This window comes from Limulus polyphemus, unplaced genomic scaffold (genome assembly GCF_000517525.1).
Source record: "Limulus polyphemus unplaced genomic scaffold, Limulus_polyphemus-2.1.2 Scaffold116, whole genome shotgun sequence".
Lineage (NCBI taxonomy): Eukaryota > Metazoa > Arthropoda > Merostomata > Xiphosura > Limulidae > Limulus > Limulus polyphemus.
This window is the reverse complement of record NW_013665726.1, coordinates 363,972-388,266: the sequence shown is the minus strand read 5'-3', so window position 1 is coordinate 388,266 and position 24,295 is coordinate 363,972. Positions and strand designations below refer to the sequence as shown.

Genomic DNA, 24,295 nt, shown 5'->3' with positions numbered 1-24,295 from the left:
GGCTGTCCTCTTCAAATTTATTGGAGGGGTAAATTTCTTCTGACAAGTTGACAATTCGATAAATTGGATATTTATAAATAATACAAACTGAAATGTGTATGAATTATACAAAGATGGATTGCCAAGATTAAATTAACTTTTTTACACGTCTTTTTTTTCATATATGTTCTCGAGTCCCTATCTTATTACAAAAACAGCTTGGAAATCTCTAATTTTCTACTCTGGAATACCTCTCTCATCATGACCACATTCCCAGTGGTACGTTTCATTAGAAGTATTACAATTCAATAATGCGATGGCCCCGAAAACTAAACTAAGAACTATTTAAACTAAGTCATTTCTTCAGATTAATATCCCTCGTCTGGATAAATCCTCATTTGAAAAACATGAAAAAGCCGATTTCACACTATATCCAAGTGTTCTAGAATCTAAGTAATCAAGTATAATAAATCTCTGTCAACAAAACATAACCTAACCTCTCTTAGATATCAGTTTGTAGACTCAGAAAACTACTTTATCGACTATTTTGCGACAACAGTCTTAGTTAGATTTTGTGATTTTACTTACGTACATTATTGAATGGTAATACTTCTAATGAAACTTACCACTGGAAATGTGGTCATGACGAGAGAGGTATTCCACAGTGGAAAGTTAGATTTCCAAGCTGTTCTTGTAACAAGGCAGGGACTCGAGAACATATATATGTGAAAAAAAAGACGTGTATGAAAGTTAATCTTTGCTGTCCATCTTTGTATAATTCATATATTTTTGAGTTTGTGTTATTTGTAAATATCGAATTGTCAGCTTGTCAGAAGAAATTTACCCCTCGGGTAAATTTGAAGAAGACAACCCAAATTGTAAAGCAATGGGCAATACTGATATTTCTTTACGAGTCTAAACCAATACATGTTCAAGAAGTTAGGCTTTTGAATAGATCTTGGTGAGTTATATTCGGAAAGTTATATTTAAACGCCAAATATGTGAGTTCTAGAACTAAAACAGAAAGTAGTAACTTAGAAACAGAAAATAATATTCTCTAGTACCATAATAAAATTTTAAAGGAGTTATAAAACACATGTCGTTTATTCATTTTTAGTTCATACCTACATAACTGTTCTTTTTTCAAACCACGCCTGTAATTACATACTATAAGTGATTCCTACTATCTAGACGAATGGGATCATGTCTCTCCGCCGTACAGTTAGTTGTTAGCTTTAATTCAATTCTGTAGGACATCACATGGATGTTTTTAGGTTACTTTGCTGAATAAAAGTTGGAATGTACATGCATTTAGAACACAGTTTTTAATCTCAACATGTAAGATGCGTACAAGTGTAATTCGTAAGATGAGATGTTTTTCAACAGTTTTGTAAAGTGAATGAATAGATAATTTTGTTTTACTGACATACAAAACCCGCACTTCATTGTCAGAGTTGAAATATAGTGAATAATACACCTTAGTTGTACAAATATTGGTGGGTTATATTTAAACGACAAATACATGAGTTCTAGTTCGATAGAGAAATTAGTAACTTAGAAGAAAATTGTCTAACGTACCATAAAACATTGAGAATTTCATGAATGTACAATTAATTTTCTGTATCGTTATTCTCTACAGTATCCCAGAAAGTTTCCATGATAACTAATTACAAAAGCAAAGACTATAAATCGAATGAAATAATATGAAAAAGATAAATACTAGAAACTCGTCATCTGGTGTCACCTACCATTGCGCCCATAGCAACGCGCCTCTGTTATTGCTGTCCTAATCCTATTATACCACCTAGCAACATGCACAGAGCAACGCGCCCCTGGTGTTGATGATAACCTAGCAACACGCCCCCTGGTGTTGTTGACGCGTCAGTGCCCTCGACACGTTATACAAGCTTGTTGAATTTGTGTGAAGGTCATGTTTGTTTACTTCAGGGTCCAGGGTCCCATTTCATACTACTCACGAGCAATATTTTATATTCATGTCTCATTGTTAAAGTCTTATGCCATACTGTTTATTAGAAAAAGCTAGTTGTGAATATGGTGTTGAAAAATCGAAACTACGTTATTCTGAAGTTTAGCTGTTTGTAAAGAATGAAATACCTTAACGATTTCAAAGTTTTGAAAATAATAGGTTTATATAATATCGAATTTCTCAGTAATTTGAGTGTTAGTAATAGCTAATTCATTAACATCTAAAACACATCGCCATCTTAAAAATATTTTAAAAGCAAGGAACGTGACAAGTTTTTACTCTTTATAAGATCAATTGCAAATATAAATTTATAACAACTTTAAAATCGACTAATGCTGATTATATATAATGAAAATGATTAATAGTAGATAGTGAAAAAAACTGAAAGTTTTATGTTTTACACACGAGACTTGACAATATTGCGCTACAGAATGGAGATTCAATAGGCAGTAAATGACATGCTTAATATTTCTTCCTTATCACGTGAAGTATCGTTATGCACAACTCTGTGAATTGTGTCTAGGGAACTTCGATACGCTTCCAGAATTATTGCATCTTTAAACTTTTGTATAATATGTTGTTGTTTTGTCAAATAACCCCAGAGAAAAAAGTCACAAGGGTTCTAATCAGGTGACGCTAGAGAATAGGGGAACTCAGTTTCATAGAAACTGTGTGCAATGACGTTGCATCGGTTTGGCGAAGAAAATCCAGCACATTGTTTGCTACTCTACTGACACTATGGTAGTTGAATCTCCAAATTGTGTAGTACAATTTCCTAGTTTCGTTCAGTTCACGTGTAATATGTCAGAGTTATTATAAATATCTAATATAGGTTGTATATAACATACTCAGTATTTTCTTATTATCTTTCATATTGAAAGCCGATCAATCACCAGTATATAAAAAAACATAATCATATTTTAATCTTTTTTAATATACTTTTACTTTAATATATAATTCGGTTCAGTCAGCCTTTCCTCCAGATTTAGAGTAACTCCATGAAACAGTTGGACAATATATTTTCATCAAACCAGTGTGACAAAAGGAACAAGTAAGGCATTTTCACAACAACTATCGAGTGGAAGTAACACATAGCCATTATAACAAAGGATAAGTGAAACGTAATTTCTTGACAACTGAGCAACTTAGAGGTACCATGTAGGCATAATGACACGGAATAAATTAAACATAATTTCTCGATAACTCCGTCTATTGAAGGTAACTACGAAAATGATTGAGTTATATAACACTCTGAATTAAGCTGTCAAATTGAGGTAAAAATGGGATGTTTTATTATATGTTAAAACGAGTTAAAAGTTAGCGGAAAATAGTTTTATACCTTAGTTTATTATCCGATCATGTCTTTTTTTAATATATAGTCAATTTTGTTTAGTGAACTAGCGACATTTTTATAGCTCTCTTCGTTACGTTTCACTAATGCAAGTAAACTGCTTGTTGCTGGATTATTCTATATTTCGGTAATTAATAGTTTTATTATCCGAAACGAGAGCATATAGGTTTGATAAGTTAAACAAAATCACTCGCATTAGTTTATTGCCTGGTTATTTCCCCACATGAACAAACCCTGGAGCAGCAACGTCACGTGCCTGGATTTACTGTATTTGGCATCAGGATATTAGAAACTGATTACCAGGTGGCTTGTCCATATTCCAAAATTTCCACGCAGAAAGGTAGAGAAAATTATGAAATAAATGGCCACTAAATCTTAACTAAACCTAATGTCCGTGTACGCTCATCAATATTCAGGAAGTACATTGGAGAAGGAAAGACGTAAGAGTAGGTTACGAAATGAAGCTTATTAATTTATAAACGTAGCTTGCGTTACGACATTAGCTCCTATTAAAAATACCTTAGTGTATTGAACATCCGAGAAGGCATTGCATTGGACTGCATTACGGAAGAGAATATTCACGTAAGAATTCTAATTGAACAACTGTTTGAAATGTCTAAACATCCATCTACAGGTGAGTTGCTGTAACATTTAGTATTAATATTTACCAGCAGGAGAGACGTAATGATGATGAAACGCTGGATAAAGCTCCGAGCACGTTGCTCAATGACGTCGTCTTAGAGCTTACCAGAAGCTTAGCTTAAGTTGAGCGAGCATTCCAGAGTGCCAGAGAAACACCCCTAGAGGAATGTAATCTTGCATAGCATTTAAAGAATTTCTAATCAGAGTAGTTTCTTTGAATTAGCCAAGAGGGTGGGATATCTTCCTCATGTGTATCAATCTTCCTGCCAAGATTAGCATAATAACCGCGAGTGTATTATTCGTGTATTTTATGAAATGCTGGATATAACATCTTGAATGTGCGTATACTAGATAAGATTGTCATGCGAAACGTAAAATGATCTCTAACTTTATTTATCAACACTCGTATACGGGTTATAAAAGCTTTGTGAACGGTTGAATTCTATTTAAATTTGCCGAAAAGTACAAACTTCCTTGTTTTAATACAGATGGGAACTCGTATACTATAAAGCATCACAAGGCACGTAGTTTTATTTATACCGAGATTAGATGATATTCTGTCACACGATCTTCTTTATAAATATCATCAGTTATATTAGAGGAATACTTTATTTAAGGAACTTCACTATCAAATTTTGTTTTTAGAAAAGTTTTTTTAAACTGAGTCATGATTGCCTGTAATGGATATTTTAAATATATCATCCACGAAAACTAAACTTTTACATATTTGTCAGGTTCAAGACATCAGGATTTGCATAGAGTACGTTTTATAGGTTGCGATGTAAACATATATTAAAAATTTATGAGTTTGTGATAATTTGCTGCGTAACTTACAAAGTTGGTGTCCATTTTTTCACCGAAATGTTATGAATGCGACACACTATCCCCTCCATCTTTCTCCATTATTACGTCATTTACAGACCTGTAACCATGTTTATACCCCACAGTTAGCCACTAAACAACTTGAAGAGGAAATCTGAAGTAGACAATCGATTTTCATCACTCTTGTGTTGATACTGCTGCTTTGAATTCTTTGCTTAGCCTAAATAGATTTTGTTCCAAAGAAATAGGATTGATGTCAAACGAAGTATACTTAATGATAAAAGGAAGCATCAACTCACTGGTCCTGTACCGGAAGCCTATCATAAAAGGCTTAAGGAAAAAGCAAACAAAACATTTATGTATTATACCTGGGGAAAAAATTCTATTAAGGAGAATACATAAATCCCAGAGTTATACGTTGAATATATATATATATTAAAATTTGTCTGCTTAATCCAGGATGTCCAAAATAAAATCCTAAATATGATCGTTGAAACTCTTGTGCGAAAAAATAGCGTGTCACATAAAAAAGATAAGCAAAGTGAAACTTCAGGGATAATCATTAACTGTGGAAATTTCCTACTGAGGACAAGATGCACAAGAGATAGCCATAAAATGTTGCAAATAAAATAACATAAATAAATATCCCTCATGTTTCTTTGTTTTTCGATCCGGTTAAGTACGATAAACACTTTTTTTAAAAGTTATTTTATTTCCCGGTACAACGTCGATTTGACTTTGACGTGAAGATTGTTGTACATAATTTACATTTTTCTATTTAGGTTTTTCTTTTAAATTAAGTAACTTTTGTCCATAAATAATTTTGAGGATTATTTTACTTGATTACTGTGCGTAACTTGTACTTGTTGTTTTTAAGTACAAGTGTAATTTTTTCTCCTGTAAACAATGTATATAAAAAAACACAAACACTAATATCCCATTCATTCCTTTAAATACATATAAGCGACTTTGTGCCAAACTAATTAGCATAAGTTCGGATTACAAAAGAAAGGCGTACAGTTCGGAGCGACGTGTTTATGTAGGCCAACTGTATTATTTCTGGAGTGAACTAGAAAACATGCTCATTATGTGTCTTAAGACTGCATTATTTATTCTTGAGTTCTGTATCCAACGAAACAATATATCCGGAGTGGTCACAATGCGAAGGTGATGTCAATTGAACAACACCAACTGCAGATAATTGAGTAGGCGGTTGAGATGTAGTAGTTTTTAGCTTGAGAACTTGCAGCTTAAACGAAATATTTTTATAGTGATACCCTGTTGACACATAAGAAACAATGAAAATTATTTCAGAAACACGTGTTTGTCAAATTAGACTGATTTAGTTCTAAACGTTTTGAGATAAAAACAGTTTGCAAGGGGCATTGTTCCACCACGGTCTTTGGTTTTATATAGATATTCCGTTGCTCACAAGCATGTCTTGTACAAAATTTGAAATTTAGACCACTGGTGCAGACAATGTTTAAAAATAATCCCATGATATGCCAGAAATTATCTCACTATAAATATACATACATATACAATATAATATAAATAGTTTAATGGCATTAAAATCAGTTTTATATGAGAAAATCTAACTCTTCTTAACGAAGGAGCTACTGCTTTCAAAAAATCAATCATTTAAACACTTCAGTCGTAATGAAATGGTTATGCCGTGGTTAGTTTAATATCGGAAATAACGTCACGGAAAACAAATAAAACGCTATGGTTACATTCAAGTATCGGAAAAGAGTCACGTGAGTAAAATCATGGCTATTTGAATATTGGAAATAATGTCACGTAAAAAGTCTTATTATTTTTTCAAAAAAGTTAAATATTGAAGACGGAATTAAAACTTTTTCAAGCTTGAACTTAAAAAAATGGGAAGTTTACTTTGTGTCTGTCTATATTAAAATTGCTTTTTTTTCTCAGTACATCTACAGAGCGAATAACCTTACATCTACTCTAATTCCTGGAAGTGTAAGGAATTGTCCAGGAGGCCAGTCGTTAGGGACAAACCGGTAAAACTCTATTCCATCCTTGTACCACTTCACCGAGTATAGAGTTTCTCCCTCCAAGTCGTAGTTACACACCAGCTCTACAGCCTGGCCTACTCTGGTAGGCGACGGAATGTCCATCATTATCATCTTCATGGACAAAGACTCCGATAGCACTGTAAAAAAAGATATCAGCTCCATTTCAATTATTAAACTTTAATAGGCAAGTAGCGATCACTTCGATCCCGTAAAGTAAGTCAAAAATCCACTTTTTGGGTTGTTTGCGATATGTACTACTACTACAAACTAGAGGGCGGCAATTATAAAAATAATACAAACTATGGACTGTATCACTTGTTATATACTAGAAGGTGGAAATAATAAAAAATAATACAAACTATGGACTGTATCACTTGTTATATACTAGAAGGTGGAAATAATAAAAAATAATACAAACTATGGACTGTATCACTTGTTATATACTAGAAGGTGGAAATAATAAAAAAATATCACAAACTATGGACTGTATCACTTGTTATATACTAGAAGGTGGAAATAATAAAAAATATTACAAACTGTGGACTGTATCACTTGTTATTTTTTTCCAAAAATAAACTAAAAAGTTAATCTGAAAATAAAGGAAAACTACAAGCATTTTGAATTATTGTGTTATTTCACAGTTATATGTTCATTTCTGCCTCTTATTTATTTGTTTTACGCATATATATATATAAATGTGTTGATGTATATTATATGTGTATATATACTATACTTATATTAAAAACAAGGGTTATGAAACTAAAGATCCACATAGAAGACAGCAAGGTTTCCACTGCGACAGAATATATTGATAAAATCTGGATTTCCTAGCTTTGAATATTAGCTGCAATGTCTCTGGAATCTGAGCTTATTCGAGATTACAAATGAATCCGCTTAATGAAAGTCAAAAGCATAGTGGCGAAGTATTTTACAAACATAAGGCGATTACAGAGAGTCATGCAATCTCTTAAATGCAAGACGCACAACACAAATGAACTAATACATCATCCCCCCCCCCCCCAGTGGCACAGCGGTATGTCTGCGGACGTACAATGTTAGAAACCGGGTTTCGATACCCGTTTTGGGCAGAGCACAGGTAGCCCATTGTGTAGCTTTGTGCTTAATACCAAACAAACAAACACAATACGTCATTCTTTTATTTCTATTACATCGAAAAGCGAAATGTGACATCAGCAATGCATTTATCTTAAAGAACAAATTCTAAACATAAGTTTTTATAAAAGAAACATTCGCAGAAGAAGAAATGCGATATTACAATGAAAATTACAATCGTTAGACTAACGCTAGAGTTCAGTCGAAATGAAAACACAATAAATGGAATATTTAAAACTTCGTGAAAGGTCCATTCGAAGTTATTGTTTAACTAGTTAAAATCCCGGCATTTCAACCGCCACTATATTTAACCATTATTTCTTTGTAGCTGGTAAATAACAACACAAGGTTAATTTTTGAAGTCCTTTTACGCAAATTACTTCTCACGTTTAAGGTTTCATATTCTTCTCTTTGTTTATATATTTATTTGTGCAATAGTCTTTATGAAGGGCCTGGTGATTAGGTCGCTGATTAGCAATCTGAGGGTCGCTGAACATACTCGTCCTATTTGGTTGCCGACTGACTCCAAACTAGTTGGGATTAGGGTCGTAACAGAATAAGAAGAAAAACTCTTGTAAAGTTACACGCATATTTGTACATAAAGTTTAAATTTATTACAGATAAGAGAGTGGAGATGGTAATAAGCCCATATCTAATAACTATCGTTTGTTTTATTGTTTCCGAAATTTAAAATAATTAATTTTAATTCTAAGATTACTTCCAACATCATCCCTCTTGAAAAACCACTTGATCTGAGTCGTTAAAGTCTGTGACACCATTAATCGTAAGTTCCAAGGTTCGAGGTGTGATATGTCTCTGAGCACTTTCCGCACTTTCAACTGTGAGGGGTGTTATAGCTGTGACAGTCAGTCTCGCTATTCGGTTAAAAGAAGTCAGATAGGCGTCACGTGCTGCTCTTGATCTACTCAAAAGTTCTAAGCTAGGTAAGGCCATGCGTATCTGATCTAGCCGTTTATGTGTAATATATATAAATTGACGCACGTGTTGAAAATTCTAGAATACAAAAGATTTACCGTTCAATTAAGTGCTTAAGTTAAGTAATACGTTGCATGAAGTTGTATGTTAAAGTCTCTCATGTAAGCTAAGCTAATGTAACTTATATAAGAAAGCAGCTTTTAACATCCTTCTCGTTGGAAATTTTGTACACTCATAACATCAAAACAACTTTAATCTAGGAAAGTCATCATTCGTTATGAAAAACTAATGGTTATGCAAGTCTAATAATTTTATGTTGAAGCTATTTATATTATAATATTGTAGCCATCTGGTGATTTTTCTTTCTATTAAAATTTATCATTTGACTGTCACGGTTGGGAATTTTAATCAAGATTAATGAAAATTGCAAGTTTCTGTAAATGTCACAATATACATAATTTACTTAAAGGCAACGATGTGATGGTCTTGAGTCATCGTTAACACATTAAAATCTTTCCTAATTGCTTTAAGTTATTTATATCCATGGCAAAATGTGATTATATTGTACGAGTAACAAGCACGAGAAAAGGTCTAACTCTTTCTTCGTTTTTCATAAGAGTTTGTTTGTTTGTTTGTTTTGAATTTCGCACAAAGCTACACGAGGGCTATCTACGCTAGCCATCCCTAAGTTAACTGTGTAACACTAGAGGGAAGGCAGCTAGTCATCACTACCAACCGCTAACTATTGGGCTACTCTTTTACCAACAAATAGTGGGATTGACCATTACATTATAACTCCCCACGGCTGAAAGGGCGAGCATGTTTGGTGGGACGGGGGATTCGAACCCGCGACCCTCAGATTGCGAGTCGAGCGCCCCTAACCACGTAGTCATGCCGGGCCTTTTCATAAGAGAAGCAGAGTATATTTACTTGCAAATGAAGTATAAATGGCAGAAAAAATATATCATGATTGAAACTAATAATAAAATCAGAAGGTAAACATTCTTCCATTTCTTAAATCTCGGGTCACCGAAACTTTTTGATGAAGTATTTTTGACTCGCGTCTTACACTGGTTTTGTCCTAGTTAGAGTTGATTCGAGGTTAACAACGGTTTTTATGGAATTTATGTTTGCTTTAGTGAACTAAATAAAAAAAAAAGTTTTTCGAAAGTTTTCTCTTTCAAACGTGTGTTAGAGAATTATGTTAGGGGCGCTTGACTCGCAATCTGAGGGTCGCGGGTTCGAATCCCCGTCCCACCAAACATGCTCGCCCTTTCAGTCGTGGGGACGTTATAGTGTGACGGTCAATCCCACTATTCGTTGGTAAAAGAGTAGCCCAAGAGTTGGCGGTTGGTAGTGATGACTAGCTGTCTTTCCTCTAGACTTTCACTGCTAAATTAGGGACGGCTAGCGCAGATAGCCCTCGTTTAGCTTTTCGCGAAATTCAAAACAAACAAATCATTTAGTTTCATTACAGAAAAAGGATTTTTGTTGGAATACAGAATCATAAATCATAATTAAATTTTTTAGCTCAACTGAAAAACTGTTTGGAATAACAGTTTTCATCTCGTAAATGGGATTTTTCGTCACGATACATTAATTATGCATTCTGTTTCCAGTAAAAAGCATTTAAGTAAAAAGAAAGAAGACTAATCATTTGTGCTACATTCAAAACAGGTATTCTATATATACGAAATACAGATTGGAGCTTGACGGATGCTAGAGCACATACTGATTTTGGTTCTAAATAATTATTTCTGTCGCGCACTCCAACCTATATCACCAAATAAGGAAGAAGCCTATTATGCTGTGACTTATCTGCCTATTGTGGTCACGCTACAGAGCAATGTTTCCCACAAGCAACTTAAATAATGAATCATGTAACTGAACAGATGGCATCGGATGCAAACTCATGCAACTGATAAAATTTCACACTTAGACGTCAAAGGAAGCTGTCAAAGCCCTAAAAGAAGTGCTTAATTAATTCCTAATAATCAAATACTTGCGCTTTTTGCTCATTATTTTTAACAACGGATTTTACAATGTAGTAATATTTTAAATACTGCCGTTATTTAAAAAAAAAATGAATGGAAAAGAAATCAGATCCGAGACAGAATGAGACACTCATCTCAGTTATATCAGACACCTACCTACCTGAAGACAAAAAATGGAACTTTTGCTGTTTAACACATTAAGAGAGGAAAAGCTAGAATTCCCGATGGGGCAGTAAATATTTGTCAAAAAGTGGGAACGCTGGTACTAAATGATGCGCTCATGGCGTATAACATCTCCTTGTCCAATCAGCTTTTAAATACCTGAGTAGTGCGTGACTGTTCCTATAGAACCAGACTTGTGGTTTTCCTTCACCTGCGTTGAAAAGAAGCAATGTAATAGCGTTGTTAAGCTATATACCACTCTTCTAGAGCGCTAGAAGTACGTTCTCAGTGTTGTTACTTTCCAACAGAATAGATTCATCACATAACTCTTGACACACGTTACGGCATTCAGGAAATAGAGGAAGGAGACGAGAGTGCTTCTACAGCTGTAGTGCCGTTGTTAGCTATTCTTAAGAATAGACTTAAGGCAGAAATAGAAAAAAATTACAGAGCATGGTAATATTAATTATTTAGTTTATTTGTCTTCTTTTTTAACATTTAACGCTGAAATATTACCATTTACTGGAAAGCCCAGCGAAAATGTTTTAGATCATGCAAGAAAAAAGATTAACAAAACGCATCATTATATTTGATTGACTGAGGGGTAAAAAGGTATTAATAAATGTTAAGTAAGAAAACATTTTGGATTACTTATAGTAGAAATGAGCCAACCTAAATTCCTACAAAATCCTCATCCTCCACCTTAAGGATATCGTTTTAAAAAATAATATCAAATATATGGGCGGAGGTTGGGAGTTGCAAACTGTAGAATTTTTAGGGTAGTTTAATTCTACGTTAAGGTTATTTCTAAATATTAAGGATAACTTCCATCCCACAACTGGCTGCGTATAGTGAAAGGCAATAGGAGCTGAGACGTTATGGATTTAAGCACTCGACTCCCAACCCTTCACTGATTCTTTTTAGTTGCTGATTGTGTGCTATGATCACAGACATTATCCACTATGACTTAAGGATGACAGTGAGGAATGGTAATAGAGGGATAAGTTTCAATTTCAGTTTCATTATATTGATTTTGTACGTATATATATATGTACAGAGATATACACATGTATGTTTATAAAACCATTAAAGAACAGTTTAAAATATATTTTCCTGTTCATACAAGCCCCTTTTATAAACAAAGCTAGCTTTTAATATGTATATATATAGATATACACATGTATGTTTATAAAACCATTAAGGAACAGTTTAAAATATATTTTTCTGTTCATACAAGCTCCTTTTATATACAAAGCTAGCTTTTAAAGTATATATACAGAGATATACACATTTATGTTTATAAAACCATTAAAGAACAGTTTAAAATATATTTTTCTGTTTATACAAGCCCCTTTTATAAACAAACCTAGCTTTTAAACTAGGCTAAGTATTTAGTTTTAATGACCGATTTGTTTTCTCGTTTATGCCCTTTGCATATTGTATTTCTGGACTTAAAACGTTTTAAACCTCCTAAATAGGAGGCTTACGATTTTTATGGTGATTTGAATAATCTCTAGATCAAAGTTAAAAAGTCAAGATTCAAAATCGAACATGCATATTGTTTTTGTTAAATAAATCTTCGATTAGAGTTGACTTACAGATTGAAAGGAGGTAAAAATTTACCAAGTAATGATTTGTTGGAAATTGATTTTTTCTAGTTTGTAAGCTAGAGGAAGGCAATGACGAAAACACGTGTAGCTCAGTGATATAGTGTACTTAATTTTAACTCGACGACAAACAAGTATCATTTACATCATAAAAAAAAACTTTAATGATGGCCTGCAACATATCAGCTAAGATACTTGAATACCCCATTTGAAAAAAACACGTGAAATTATATGATTTTCTAACATGATAACACCATTGAACGTTATGTAATTTTAAAACATGATAACACCATTGAACGTTATGTAATTTTAAAACATGATAACACCATTGAACGTTATGTAATTTTAAAACATGATAACACCATTGAACGTTATGTAATTTTAAAACATGATAACGCTATTGAAAGTTGCACCATTTTCAAACATGATAACACCATTGAACGTTATGTAATTTTAAAACATGATAACACCATTGAAGTTACATAATTCTAAAACATGATAACACCATTGAACGTTATGTAATTTTAAAACATGATAACGCCATTGAAGTTACATAATTTTCAAACATGATAACACTATTGAACGTTATGTAATTTTAAAACATGATAACGCTATTGAAAGTTACATAATTTTAAAACATAATAACGCCATTGAAAGTTACATAATTTTAAAACATCGATAACGCCATTGAAAGTTACATAATTGTAAAACATGATAACGCCATTGAAAGTTACATAATTTTAAAACATGATAACGCCATTGAAAGTTACATAATTGTAAAACATAATAACGCCATTGAAAGTTACATAATTGTAAAACACGATAACGCCATTGAAAGTTACATAATTTTAAAACATGATAACGCCATTGAAAGTTACATAATTGTAAAACATGATAACGCCATTGAAAGTTACATAATTTTAAAACATGATAACACCATTGAAAGTTACATAATTTTAAAACATGATAACGCCATTGATTTCTGTAGTAAAGTAAACTCACAGTTCACAAAGCCTCAGTGACAATACTTACATTAGGTCTTTACACATATATATATATATTAATGTACGCCATTCACTTTTATACATATATTTAAATTTATTAACAACAAGTATACGATTGTATGGCTCTTGGATTAAAACATTAAACATATACTGTAGTTACTTATTTCAAAAATGTTTTCATTGTTTTCAAGGCGGAAAATGATGAAAAAACGGCATTATGTTGCTGTGTAATTTCAGTGATGCAAAGTACTTAATTGTAACTTGACGGCAAGTAGGCGTTCTTTACCAAACAATAAAAATTCTGCCAAATTCTGAGGCCTACCTTAACATTTGCCGCGATGTAACAGACAGGCGCTTTGGAAAGAAATGCGATGTCTCTGTTAAATTATTTTAAACATTTGTTGGGTTTAGGTTGAATGACAAAATTTTCGTGTCAGAAAGGTATCGCTACTAACACACAATAGCTCTTGATAGAAGCTATGTAGCAAGAATTATATTTTGTCTTTAATATTCAGATCTGCTGGAACAAGATTTTTAACTTAACTTAATCGAATTTGAAAGTTGAAGAAGCTTTTACTTTTTTAATGTATAACTTGCACATTAACCAAAAACACCTACGAAAAACGATTAAAGATGCTAAATAATAGGAGCAGTAATGTAAACATTATTATGTTGATGGCTTAGAGCTGGGAACACAACAACGCTACTTTTCTTCATCGGTGATAGTTTTATTACGAACAAAATATCTTGTAGAGTGAAACAATTTGAAAATAAATCCTTTCCTTCTAAACTCTCATATTGTTCTAAACAAACAAAAGGGTGTTTCATCAGCTTCTGGAGTGAATAATATAAGGTTTTTAGAGAGGTTTATTAAACTTCAGCACCACTGTTTATGTTGAGAATACCACGGCACCAAAATAATAAAAATGAATAAATAATAGATAAAGTTACTCATCAAGTTCTATTTTCACACACACACAAAAAGGTGAAGCAAAAATCGCAAACTATTTACATAGTTATATATTATATAGCGATGCTAATCAGAATCAGCTCTGTGGGTGTTAAAAACCCTGGCTTAGTTTCCCGGCTATAAAACTGTAATATAAGCGTCGTTACAAACTATCCATAAAAATTCAGAAAGTAAAGACACATTAACTTTGATCTTATGTTGATAGGTTTTCTTCTTCTTCTTTAAATTCCTTTTTTTTTTAGAATTATACTTTAATTTAAAATTAATTATTGTCATTTTACTTAACAGTTCCCTAATCATCGCAAGAATTCAACAAATAAGTTTTTTGTTTAAGCACAAAATTACACAAGAAGCTATTTGTACTGTTGCCCACTACAGTTATCGAAGCTAGATTTTTAGCGTTATAAGCCCCCAAACTTACCTCTGAGCCACTGGAGGTTAAATAAATCTATGGTAAAAAAATATATCTTCATTATTTAATGCAAATAGTCTTACCACGATAAAAGTCATATCTATTATTCGTGTTTATACATTGGTTTTTAAGAAGCTTAAAAGAAAAAGAAAAAAAAAGACTGGTGACACAACCATCAATGTTCTGGGATCATTTGGTTGTTGCTAACATCTTTAGAAAGTGTACAAGCTGGGACACAGCGAAGTGGAAAAAATATTTTTTCAATTGTTAATATTAGTGTGATAGACTTAAAGTTATTTTCAAAAGCACACTCGCTAAGGTTATAATTTACAACGTACTACAAAATGCACATGACCTCGATTTCATCACGGTTTATACCTTTTCTGTCCCTAGCATGCCGAAAACTGAAAAATGTTTTACGCAATATATAAATTTTCTTACTGGCCTCAACGTTCATAATTTAGGGATTGTTATAACTTGAAGGCTTTTAGGTTTGTTTGTTAGCTCATTGAATTACACGTGACAGGCACATGCACTTATAGAAACATAGTTTGCCTGCAGTGGGAAGTTGGAAGTGTGCCATGGATTCGAAAACTAGATCCCCACAAGCAAGTCAGCCAGGCGTGGAACAATGTGCTAATGCAGGATGTGTCCTGCATACTTAGTGTACGCATGCTCACATATTTAGCTGACCTATATATGTTTATCCAAGACAGAAGAGACAATCATGTGATAAAAAATAAAGAGATTACCACGTTGTTGCAAAATGTTAGTTTGTTATAAAGACATATCCATATCCAACTTGAAGTTGAAGCGCTAAAACTGCAAATAATAACACAAGCTAGACACTGTCTAGTTCTGAGGGTTAAACAATATTTTTATTTGGTACAGACAAATCATGTTACTACAAGCAAGGCAGCTTTATTTAAAAGTAATTTGACGTCGGTTTCTAAAACATAGAAATATAGTGAATTCCAAAAAAAAGCTCCTAAAACAGAATAAGTTTGTTTTGAGCCATAGAAAAAAATAGTGTTACAGTAGATAACTGATGCACTTATATGCCTGTCAGTCAAGCTAGACTCCTGTAAGCAGTCTACTTTTATGATTCTGCAAAACGAAGACGAGCGCGAAACAGTTGCTAGTGTGCTGGGCTGGATGAAGGGTCCGAGGCTCGAGACGTGATGACAATGAACACGCTCTGCAATTTCGGCTGACACTTAATTACGTTATTCGGTTCAAAAAGCAGGACAAAACCTTTGTGGCGGTGATTGTTGCTAGCTGGTTGCCTTTCTTGTCAAGAGATCAAAGCTAGGGAAGACTATATCTGAATCTTATACAGGTCTCTTTCTGACCTGAACGTTTTGTACGTAATGTGCAATTTGGAAAAGCGACTCAAGCTGTTTCCACGACATACTCGTCCAATTATCGCATACCTCATTGGTAATTTCAGGTAAGACTGATTCCATTCAGAGCGAAAAAAGACAGGTACTCTTGATAACGGGAGATTCGAGAAGATATTCACTGCGCAATAATTCTATATATTCACTTGTACCGAAGTCTTGATCAATAAATAAATAAAGCCTAAACACAAGTGTACAATTAAAGTGAACAATATTTATTTAGGACAAACATAGTGAAAATGTATAATTATTTTGGCACAATGGATAGTCTCTCAAGGTCGTACTTCATACTAAATTTTCTGAAATACTGCTCCATACTGAATAAATTTTACGTCACCTATTAAAGTCGTTAACGTCAAACTTATTAGTGTCAGAAATTAGTGCCATACACGTGACCAATAAAATACAAGAGAAGTCACCAGACCGCCAGTGGAAAATATACATGTCTAACTTCACATACCATAGGCGACCTTACAATCATCTTTTCTACGAGGGAACAAACGGTGCTACTCTAGGTGAATGGCATTGTAGGATGGACAGCTTAAACGAAAGAAATTTAACACCGTTTTTGACCAAGGTGATGTGAAAACAGCATAAAATAACAAATTATAAACATTTCTGTATTAATACAGGGAATTAAAAAAACACAGTAGGTTTATATAAGACACCTCATGCACCTTGAGCATGAAATGGGTATTCGCACTATTCCATTTGAGGTCATGCTGTTCAAAGTCACTGTTTACAGCGACTATGGATTTCTGCGCAGTAGGCCTGTTGTTGACGGGCATTGAGAAACCGTCGTCCTCGTACATTACATAAATTATGGAAGCCCTGCAAGGAAAAGTGTTATTTTTGGACATAACAGTCTTACCATAGAGTCTCAAGATTTTCAAGATGCACTGTCGTCATACAGAGCATGTCTAGACGTGGCAACATGAAATGTAACGACATAATGAGGCTCCAAAATTGGTTTAATGTAACGTACTCAACCCCTGTATGCTGAAATATCTCTAATTATCTAAGGTGTTCTACAAAAGTATATGAGGGATATTTTCGCTAGTAACGTTTGGAATATGTTTTGTTCGTTTTTCTTTCTCTAACATAAGAAAAGGAGAAATATGGCATGGTTTTTATATCAAAAACAACGAAAATCTATGACGTTAGCAAAGGTTAAGTGAAGATTAACACATTTCGACGGCAAGTTACTATTATTCATCCAGGTTTATGAGGCACTATTTAGATTTGTTATTGTTATCATATATATCTATTGTTTTCAAACATATTTGTGTATATAATGCAACCAATATGAAACGCATAATTGTTTTAGTAATTTGAAAAAAACTAATTTGAAGAAAAGGTGCATTTTTTATCTTTAAGAAGAAACGTCATAGATGAGGTTAAGTTCTGCAAATAAATTGACATTACGATAACTTCAAACTTAGTACCAAGATTAGGCTTATCCTTCTGAATTATTTTTATTGTATTTACATATTTTTCTCTGCATGTGCATATCGTAATACAGTAACGCTGCAAGTTTTCTTGATTCTAGGCTCGCAAGTGAACTTAAGATTAACATTTATTGTTTGAAAACTTTGAACTGATGTCGGCTGATTTCTAAATTCGATGTTTCGAACCTTTGAGCTAATTAGTATAGCTAATAACTTTATCTAAGTTATTTGAAAAAGTTGAATCTAAAATTTCTTTTTATTGTGAAAATTCGTTTGAAACAAAACCTTTAATTCTCAGACCTTGACTACTGATACTTGACTCCAAGATATTACTGAAGCAAAAACCGTCAACATTTTTGGTATTGCAGTGAGGCATATAAAGTGTTTCACGAGCTTTTCTATTATGAAAAATACTTGCGTGACCAAATGTTAGATTTTTTGTTTCAGTATCCACACCAAGTACATTGAGATTAACATTTTTCTTATCACACGCTTCGTTAATTAATACGACTTGATAAAGAGACCTTGAATTACAGTCTGATAGAATAGCGAAAGATTAACTTTTCAGTAAGAAATAGAATCGTACCGATATTAAAACGTTTTCATTTGAGTAAGGATAATAATCCGACTACGACAGATGGCGCTGTGTTTTACGGGCTTTTATCCGTGACGTAACAATGAAAAAGGGGGGAAAATATTAAAAGTCTCATAATAACCTGCTGACAGACAGTTTTGCAAAGCGTGTACCTGCAAAAAAACAGACAAAATTTTTTTTTTCTCAGATTGAAAAGACAGATTGTAAAAATATTAGTAAACGTACGATATTCATCATCTATTCTTTGCCATGTATGTGTAAATCTGTCGATCGATCTGTCCGTTCGTATAAAGCAATGAAAGAACTTTAGAAAAACGAGCTCCAGATATTCGTTGTCAGCACGACAGGCAATGATGAAGAACGTACTGTTGTATTTCGTGTCAAAATTTAAGCACATTTCCGAGTTAAAACACGTAAATAATGTATTTAGTCTTTTCTTTACGTAATTGTATATCTATAAACGAATATCTCCGAATAGGTATTAACAACTCGCTCAGTCTTGCCTAAACTGTATTGGACGGAGTTGTAACCAATCCTACAATTTCAACTTCATGGAAAACTTGTTTGAACTAGTAAGTTATAGAAACTCATCAAACACGTGCCGTTTGGAAAGGAAGAAATTCATCAGGATAATATCCTGTCTATAGGTAACTGCTACTCGTAGTGCACGCAAAATCGTAATTGTACCCCTCATTCATACAAATATCGTTATGATGTTGTATTAATCCTAATAACATTTTTTTGATATGGTTTTTGATTAGCGGTTTTATTTTGGCTCTAATCTTTCGACCAGCAATCGAATTTCACTCTTGTGTTAATATTGTGATATAGAGAGGCCGGTTTTAATGTTTTGTCTTACGGATTCATCAAGGTATAAGATCGATAAGTCGCCCATTTTCATCTGAATGCATATAGTGAAAAGAGATATAATTATTATCGAAGTAAAATGCTGAAAATGAGCTTGTTTTAGGTAACCAAAATATTTTTCATTATGATAACAACGTGTGCATAATTTTGTTTTCTCATTCTATATCAGCTACTTTTAATACATTACTCTACTTGTAAGAACTCAAGTAGGCTTAATATAAGTACAAAATATTGATAAACATGGGGAATAATCATAAGTCGTTCACTATTTAAATAAGTCATAATATAAAGCAGAGCTCAGCATAACCTACGGTAACAAAGGACAGCATAAGTGATAGCCTGTTTCCCTACAAGAAAGCTTATAACAATTCTGACGCAGTTAGGTTCGCCTATTCGTGCAAAGCTACACAATAGCTCTCTGCACTAGCTGCTGCTAATTTTGAACTGATAGACTAGAGGGAAGGCAACCTGTCAAAAAACTCCGATTGCAAACTCATGTGCTCCTCTTAGAGAATAATGTGATTTGAACGTCACTCTTATAACGCACCCATGGTCCGAAGTATGTTGCACGATTTGTTTACTGCAGCGACGGGATGCTTACCATGGACATTCAGATCCACAGGCCGGTACACTAGCCACTAGAACATGCCTAGCTCTACATAGTTTGAATATAATTATTTTTAAAAAATATGGTTTTCCTAAAACCATAAAAAATGGCTCTACTATCAATAATGTAATTTGTCGAACTCAATATACCTTAAAACACTGATAAAGAAATGGCCAAAGTTGCAGAAAAACATGTTCAGTTAGTATTTCAATGTGTGTTCGGTTAAAATGTTGTTCAGTCAACATTTCAACATATGTTATATTCTATCGTTATACACGTTCAAGTAATATTGTTTTCACAGGTTTAATGAATCAGGTTGTTCTTCAGTGTAACAACTACTGTTAAATGTTTTACTTTTCCGCTTTGTTACTTATACGAAAGGCATTAATATAATATTTTTGTTTCATTTATTTGGCTGATTAATCGGACAATTAAAAAAGGGAGGATTTCACGCAACACATGTGGAATGAAAGAAACAGGTTTTATTGTTCAATGATATAATAAGCAACGTATTAGCAAAAAAATATTACAAACAACATTTCGACCAATCTTCAGTTTGTAGCTGGTTCATTGTTATAATATATTGTTACCAAATATTATTTAACAGTAACAGATCCTGAAGATGACTTACTACTGTAGGTCGAAATGTTGTTTTGAATGTCATTAAAACAAACTTTTCCTAGTACAAAAGCTGATTCTTGATGAAACTCTGTAGAATGGACGGCAACAGCCTGTTGTAGAGACACAAGTGTAGAGGACGACGTTTCGAAAGTCTTGTGTCTCTACAACAGGCTGTTGCCGTCTATTTTACAATATTTTATAATGAATACTCTACCTAAACAGTCTATCAAAAAGTAAGCTGATTCTTATATCACTGAGTTAATCGAATAGAATCCTCAGTCTACATAGGTTTTATTATTTTCCTCAGTGACAAGTATTTTTTCTTTTTTACATCTGAGACATGAGTCCTATATGAGCCAGTTAAAAGTATCAAATAACCTTACATTAAAATATATATACACATTTGACCTGGAGACATTACTGTAAATTAAAGACGGTCAATTTTCAGCACGTGTGGCGCAAGTGACAAGCGAAGCAACAACTAAATGTTGACTAGCTACCTCCCCTCTAGTCTTTCACTGCTAAATTAGGAACGGCTAGCTCAGATAGCCCTCGAGTAGTTTTGCGCGAAGTTCAAAACAAACCAGTCTGAGTTTTCAGATTAAAAAGAAAATGAACGGATAATTAATTTCATACACATAGCGTTATATGCGCCATTTATACCATCCATTAGTGAAATGTGTTTCGTTATTCAAAATAAACCTTCAGAGAAACTAACTTAACCCCAATGGGTTTAAAGTTGCTTTTTGTGTTTATGTCTGATGGTAACTTCATCAGAATGAACTTGTAGAGTTAAGACACAAACATTGATTTCATCTTTTACCACTATCGTAACTCAAATCTGTGGTGAAACACTGAGATGTCATAATGAGAGTTACTCTTTTTTATCGCGTAATTCATTCGTTCTTTATATTTAATTTATGTACAGCAGTCCAAATAATACGTTTCTGAGATTTTAATGTAACAGATAATAACTTTAGAAGAAAAGAAGATGAAAAGTATTACAGTAAATATTTTCACTCACCTTGTAAGATAACCGATATTATGACAAGAAAGTTCCATGGATTTCTTGACCTTTGTCGCCATTTGTGACAACCACGACAATCCATAGTCGAACAGCTGAGATGTAGAACCATTGGTAAGACGTGTCAGTGAGTTATCTCCTTATTCTATGTCGACCCATTTAGTATATGAAAATATAATCTAGAGGAAATAAGAAAACCAAACACTCCATTGAAGTTGTTTCCAGTTTGTATTGAAATGTGTAGATATTTAAATGTAGTGATTTTTTAAAACATTTTAACAAGTAAATTATAAATACTCCCATGATTATGACATCGTAGAATAAATTTCAACTAATAATATGACATCTATTCTTTTTTTAAATAAGTTTGCAAAACAAAATTTTTTCTATTACATGACTAAAGCAAAGATTTTTCTGAAATCATTAAAAATGTACACCATAATTCATAGTTTTTCAAGAGAGTTTTAAAACTTGACCAAACACGGTAATATTTAGTAGTTTAATGTAATGAACTGGTTAATCACGTAAGAATTCGAAGTAACTCTCCTTATTCGAAGTGGAAAGTTACTTATTCATTATGGCCAAAGAGAAGTACAATTAAAAACCTAAACAAGAAAATAAAGGCTTAGTTACACCGTATTAGAAGTTTATGGCACGCACTTTGAATGCATAGAATTTATATTACTTACTTCAGACAAGCAGAAAATGTTCAAATCGTACAAGAGAGAGACGTGCCAAACCATTACAGCTTAAAATGACTTGTACATATGTAATATACGTAATTTCATTTGGAATTTAATAAATGATGAATATTCGGATAAGTGAGAAATTTCAACAAACACGTGTATATGTATATATATATATAAATCGTCTATAAGTATCTGAAATTGGAACTTAAAAGTCTGTATTTGAGAATTAATTCACTTGTGATCACCCTTTCACAGTCCAACGTAAAAAAAAAATAACAATAAAACAGGTAAAGATAATTAAACACGTGTGAACAAGACCAAATATATTTTAGTTATTTATATCAACAACACTATGTAAGAAAAAATAAATCGATTATAATTAAGCGTTATGTTTTGAACAGATGCACGTTTTTATTAACTTCACCGAAGTCTAAGAAATATCTTGACTTCAGAATTATCGACTCAGTTGACTCCGATTTAAAGCTAGGCCATTAAATTAAGTAATATTGTTTCAAAGAAGTAGCCTAAAAGCTCAGAAAAACAACCTACCACAGGCCAAGTAAGAGTAAGGCCAAAGCTAAGTACTTTTCTTACATTTTTTAGAGAAAGATCAGTTTAACTTTTAAACTTTGATAAATGTCCATGCAGTAAATGGAAGTGTACTTAGCCTTTTGTTATCTGTAATGTCCTCACATCTTTTGCGTAAGATCTGTATTTTTCAATATGCAGCTTGCACGTGCACACGGACACAACCAATCACTGGCTAGTATACTTAACACCTTATTAAATTTCGATACTGTGCAAAAGGTAGCGACTGTATTTCACCATAAAGAATAATAATAATAGGACTTTAAAGTCTAAATGATGTTTTGCGTATATGACTTTAATATTTTTGAATGTTCGCAATTCATTTTTCAGACGTCGATTCAACTGAGTCATGCAATTTATTTCTACTGCAGTTTGATAGTTACTCTCACACTTTGCACAATATGCGTAAGTTGCTAGTGATTGTAAATCCCACACCGATAATGCCGCTAGGAAAAGAAACTCATCTTGAAAGCACAATATTGATCCTGCAGTAAATACTTAGCCAATCCAAGCAGCACCTGTTTCGGATTCATTTGATTGCTTTGGTCTGAAGCGTACGTAGCTTGACTAACCCTGAGAACAAGGATATCTAGATAACATTTGCCTTTATCCCACAACCATGAAAAAAGATTGAATAGATATATGAATATAAAATACGCTTACCTACACCTTATATGTAATTTTTTACAATAATTATATTTCAATGGCTATTTCCGTATCATATTAGAATCTTGTTTTAACTTTGTCATTTACAGCTTTGTAAGCATTAGTTTGCCGGATTTCAAAAGAGTTATAAAAAATTAACATGAAATTTGTGTTTGGAATATACAACCACTGTAATATTGAATTTGCGCGATACGGTTTTCCAAAGCAACACCAGCTGAAGGCTTGTTCGCTCACGAGAACTGAGTTGATAAGTTTGATAAAACTAAACTAACAGTTCTAATTAGATTAAAATGTAAGGATGCACACGTGGGGAAACTTCATTATTAAACGTAGCGCATTTGGCAAACTAGTTCATTGGAAAAAAACTAAAAACTTGACGTTTAACTTTAATTGTATAGCGATATCGCCCAAAGAAATGCGCTACCTTATAGTGAGATAGATGGTTAATTTTTACTTTCTTGAATGTTACCCATAATTTTAGTTAATGTTGATTCAACTTGTTTATATATATATATAAATGCTGAACTGCAAAATTGAAAAATAATCTGAAAAAAAGACCAAGCGATTTACATAACAGAGTTGATATGCAAAATGTTAATCATACCATAAAGAATTTGAAAATATAATTTTGAAAAAATCATGAAATTAAAAAAGTAAAAAAAACCGGTAAAAGACGGATATAGTGTAAGTAAAAAAAAAAAAAAAGATTCTGTTTTTTCGATGTTTCTCAATAAACACATTTATAATATCCCCGTCACACCAAACATGCTCGCCC

At 32.9% G+C, this 24,295-nt stretch overlaps 1 protein-coding gene across 2 annotated transcripts in view; it reads right to left on the bottom strand.

The window, feature by feature from the left end:
• The window catches only part of LOC106471896, a 186,491-nt gene that overhangs the window by 30,918 nt on the left and 131,278 nt on the right, over positions 1 to 24,295 (bottom strand). Inside the window, exons 2-3 of one of the 2 annotated variants that reach the window (XM_022401358.1) lie at positions 21,578 to 21,756; positions 6,740 to 6,954 (exon numbers count right to left, since the gene is read on the bottom strand). In XM_022401358.1, coding sequence (XP_022257066.1) covers positions 6,740 to 6,954; positions 21,578 to 21,689 — 327 coding nt within the window. In that variant the 5' untranslated portion in view covers positions 21,690 to 21,756. Of the gene's footprint in view, positions 1 to 6,739; positions 6,955 to 21,577; positions 21,763 to 24,295 lie in introns of those variants that run through there. The other variant, XM_022401365.1, reaches the window with a different exon arrangement.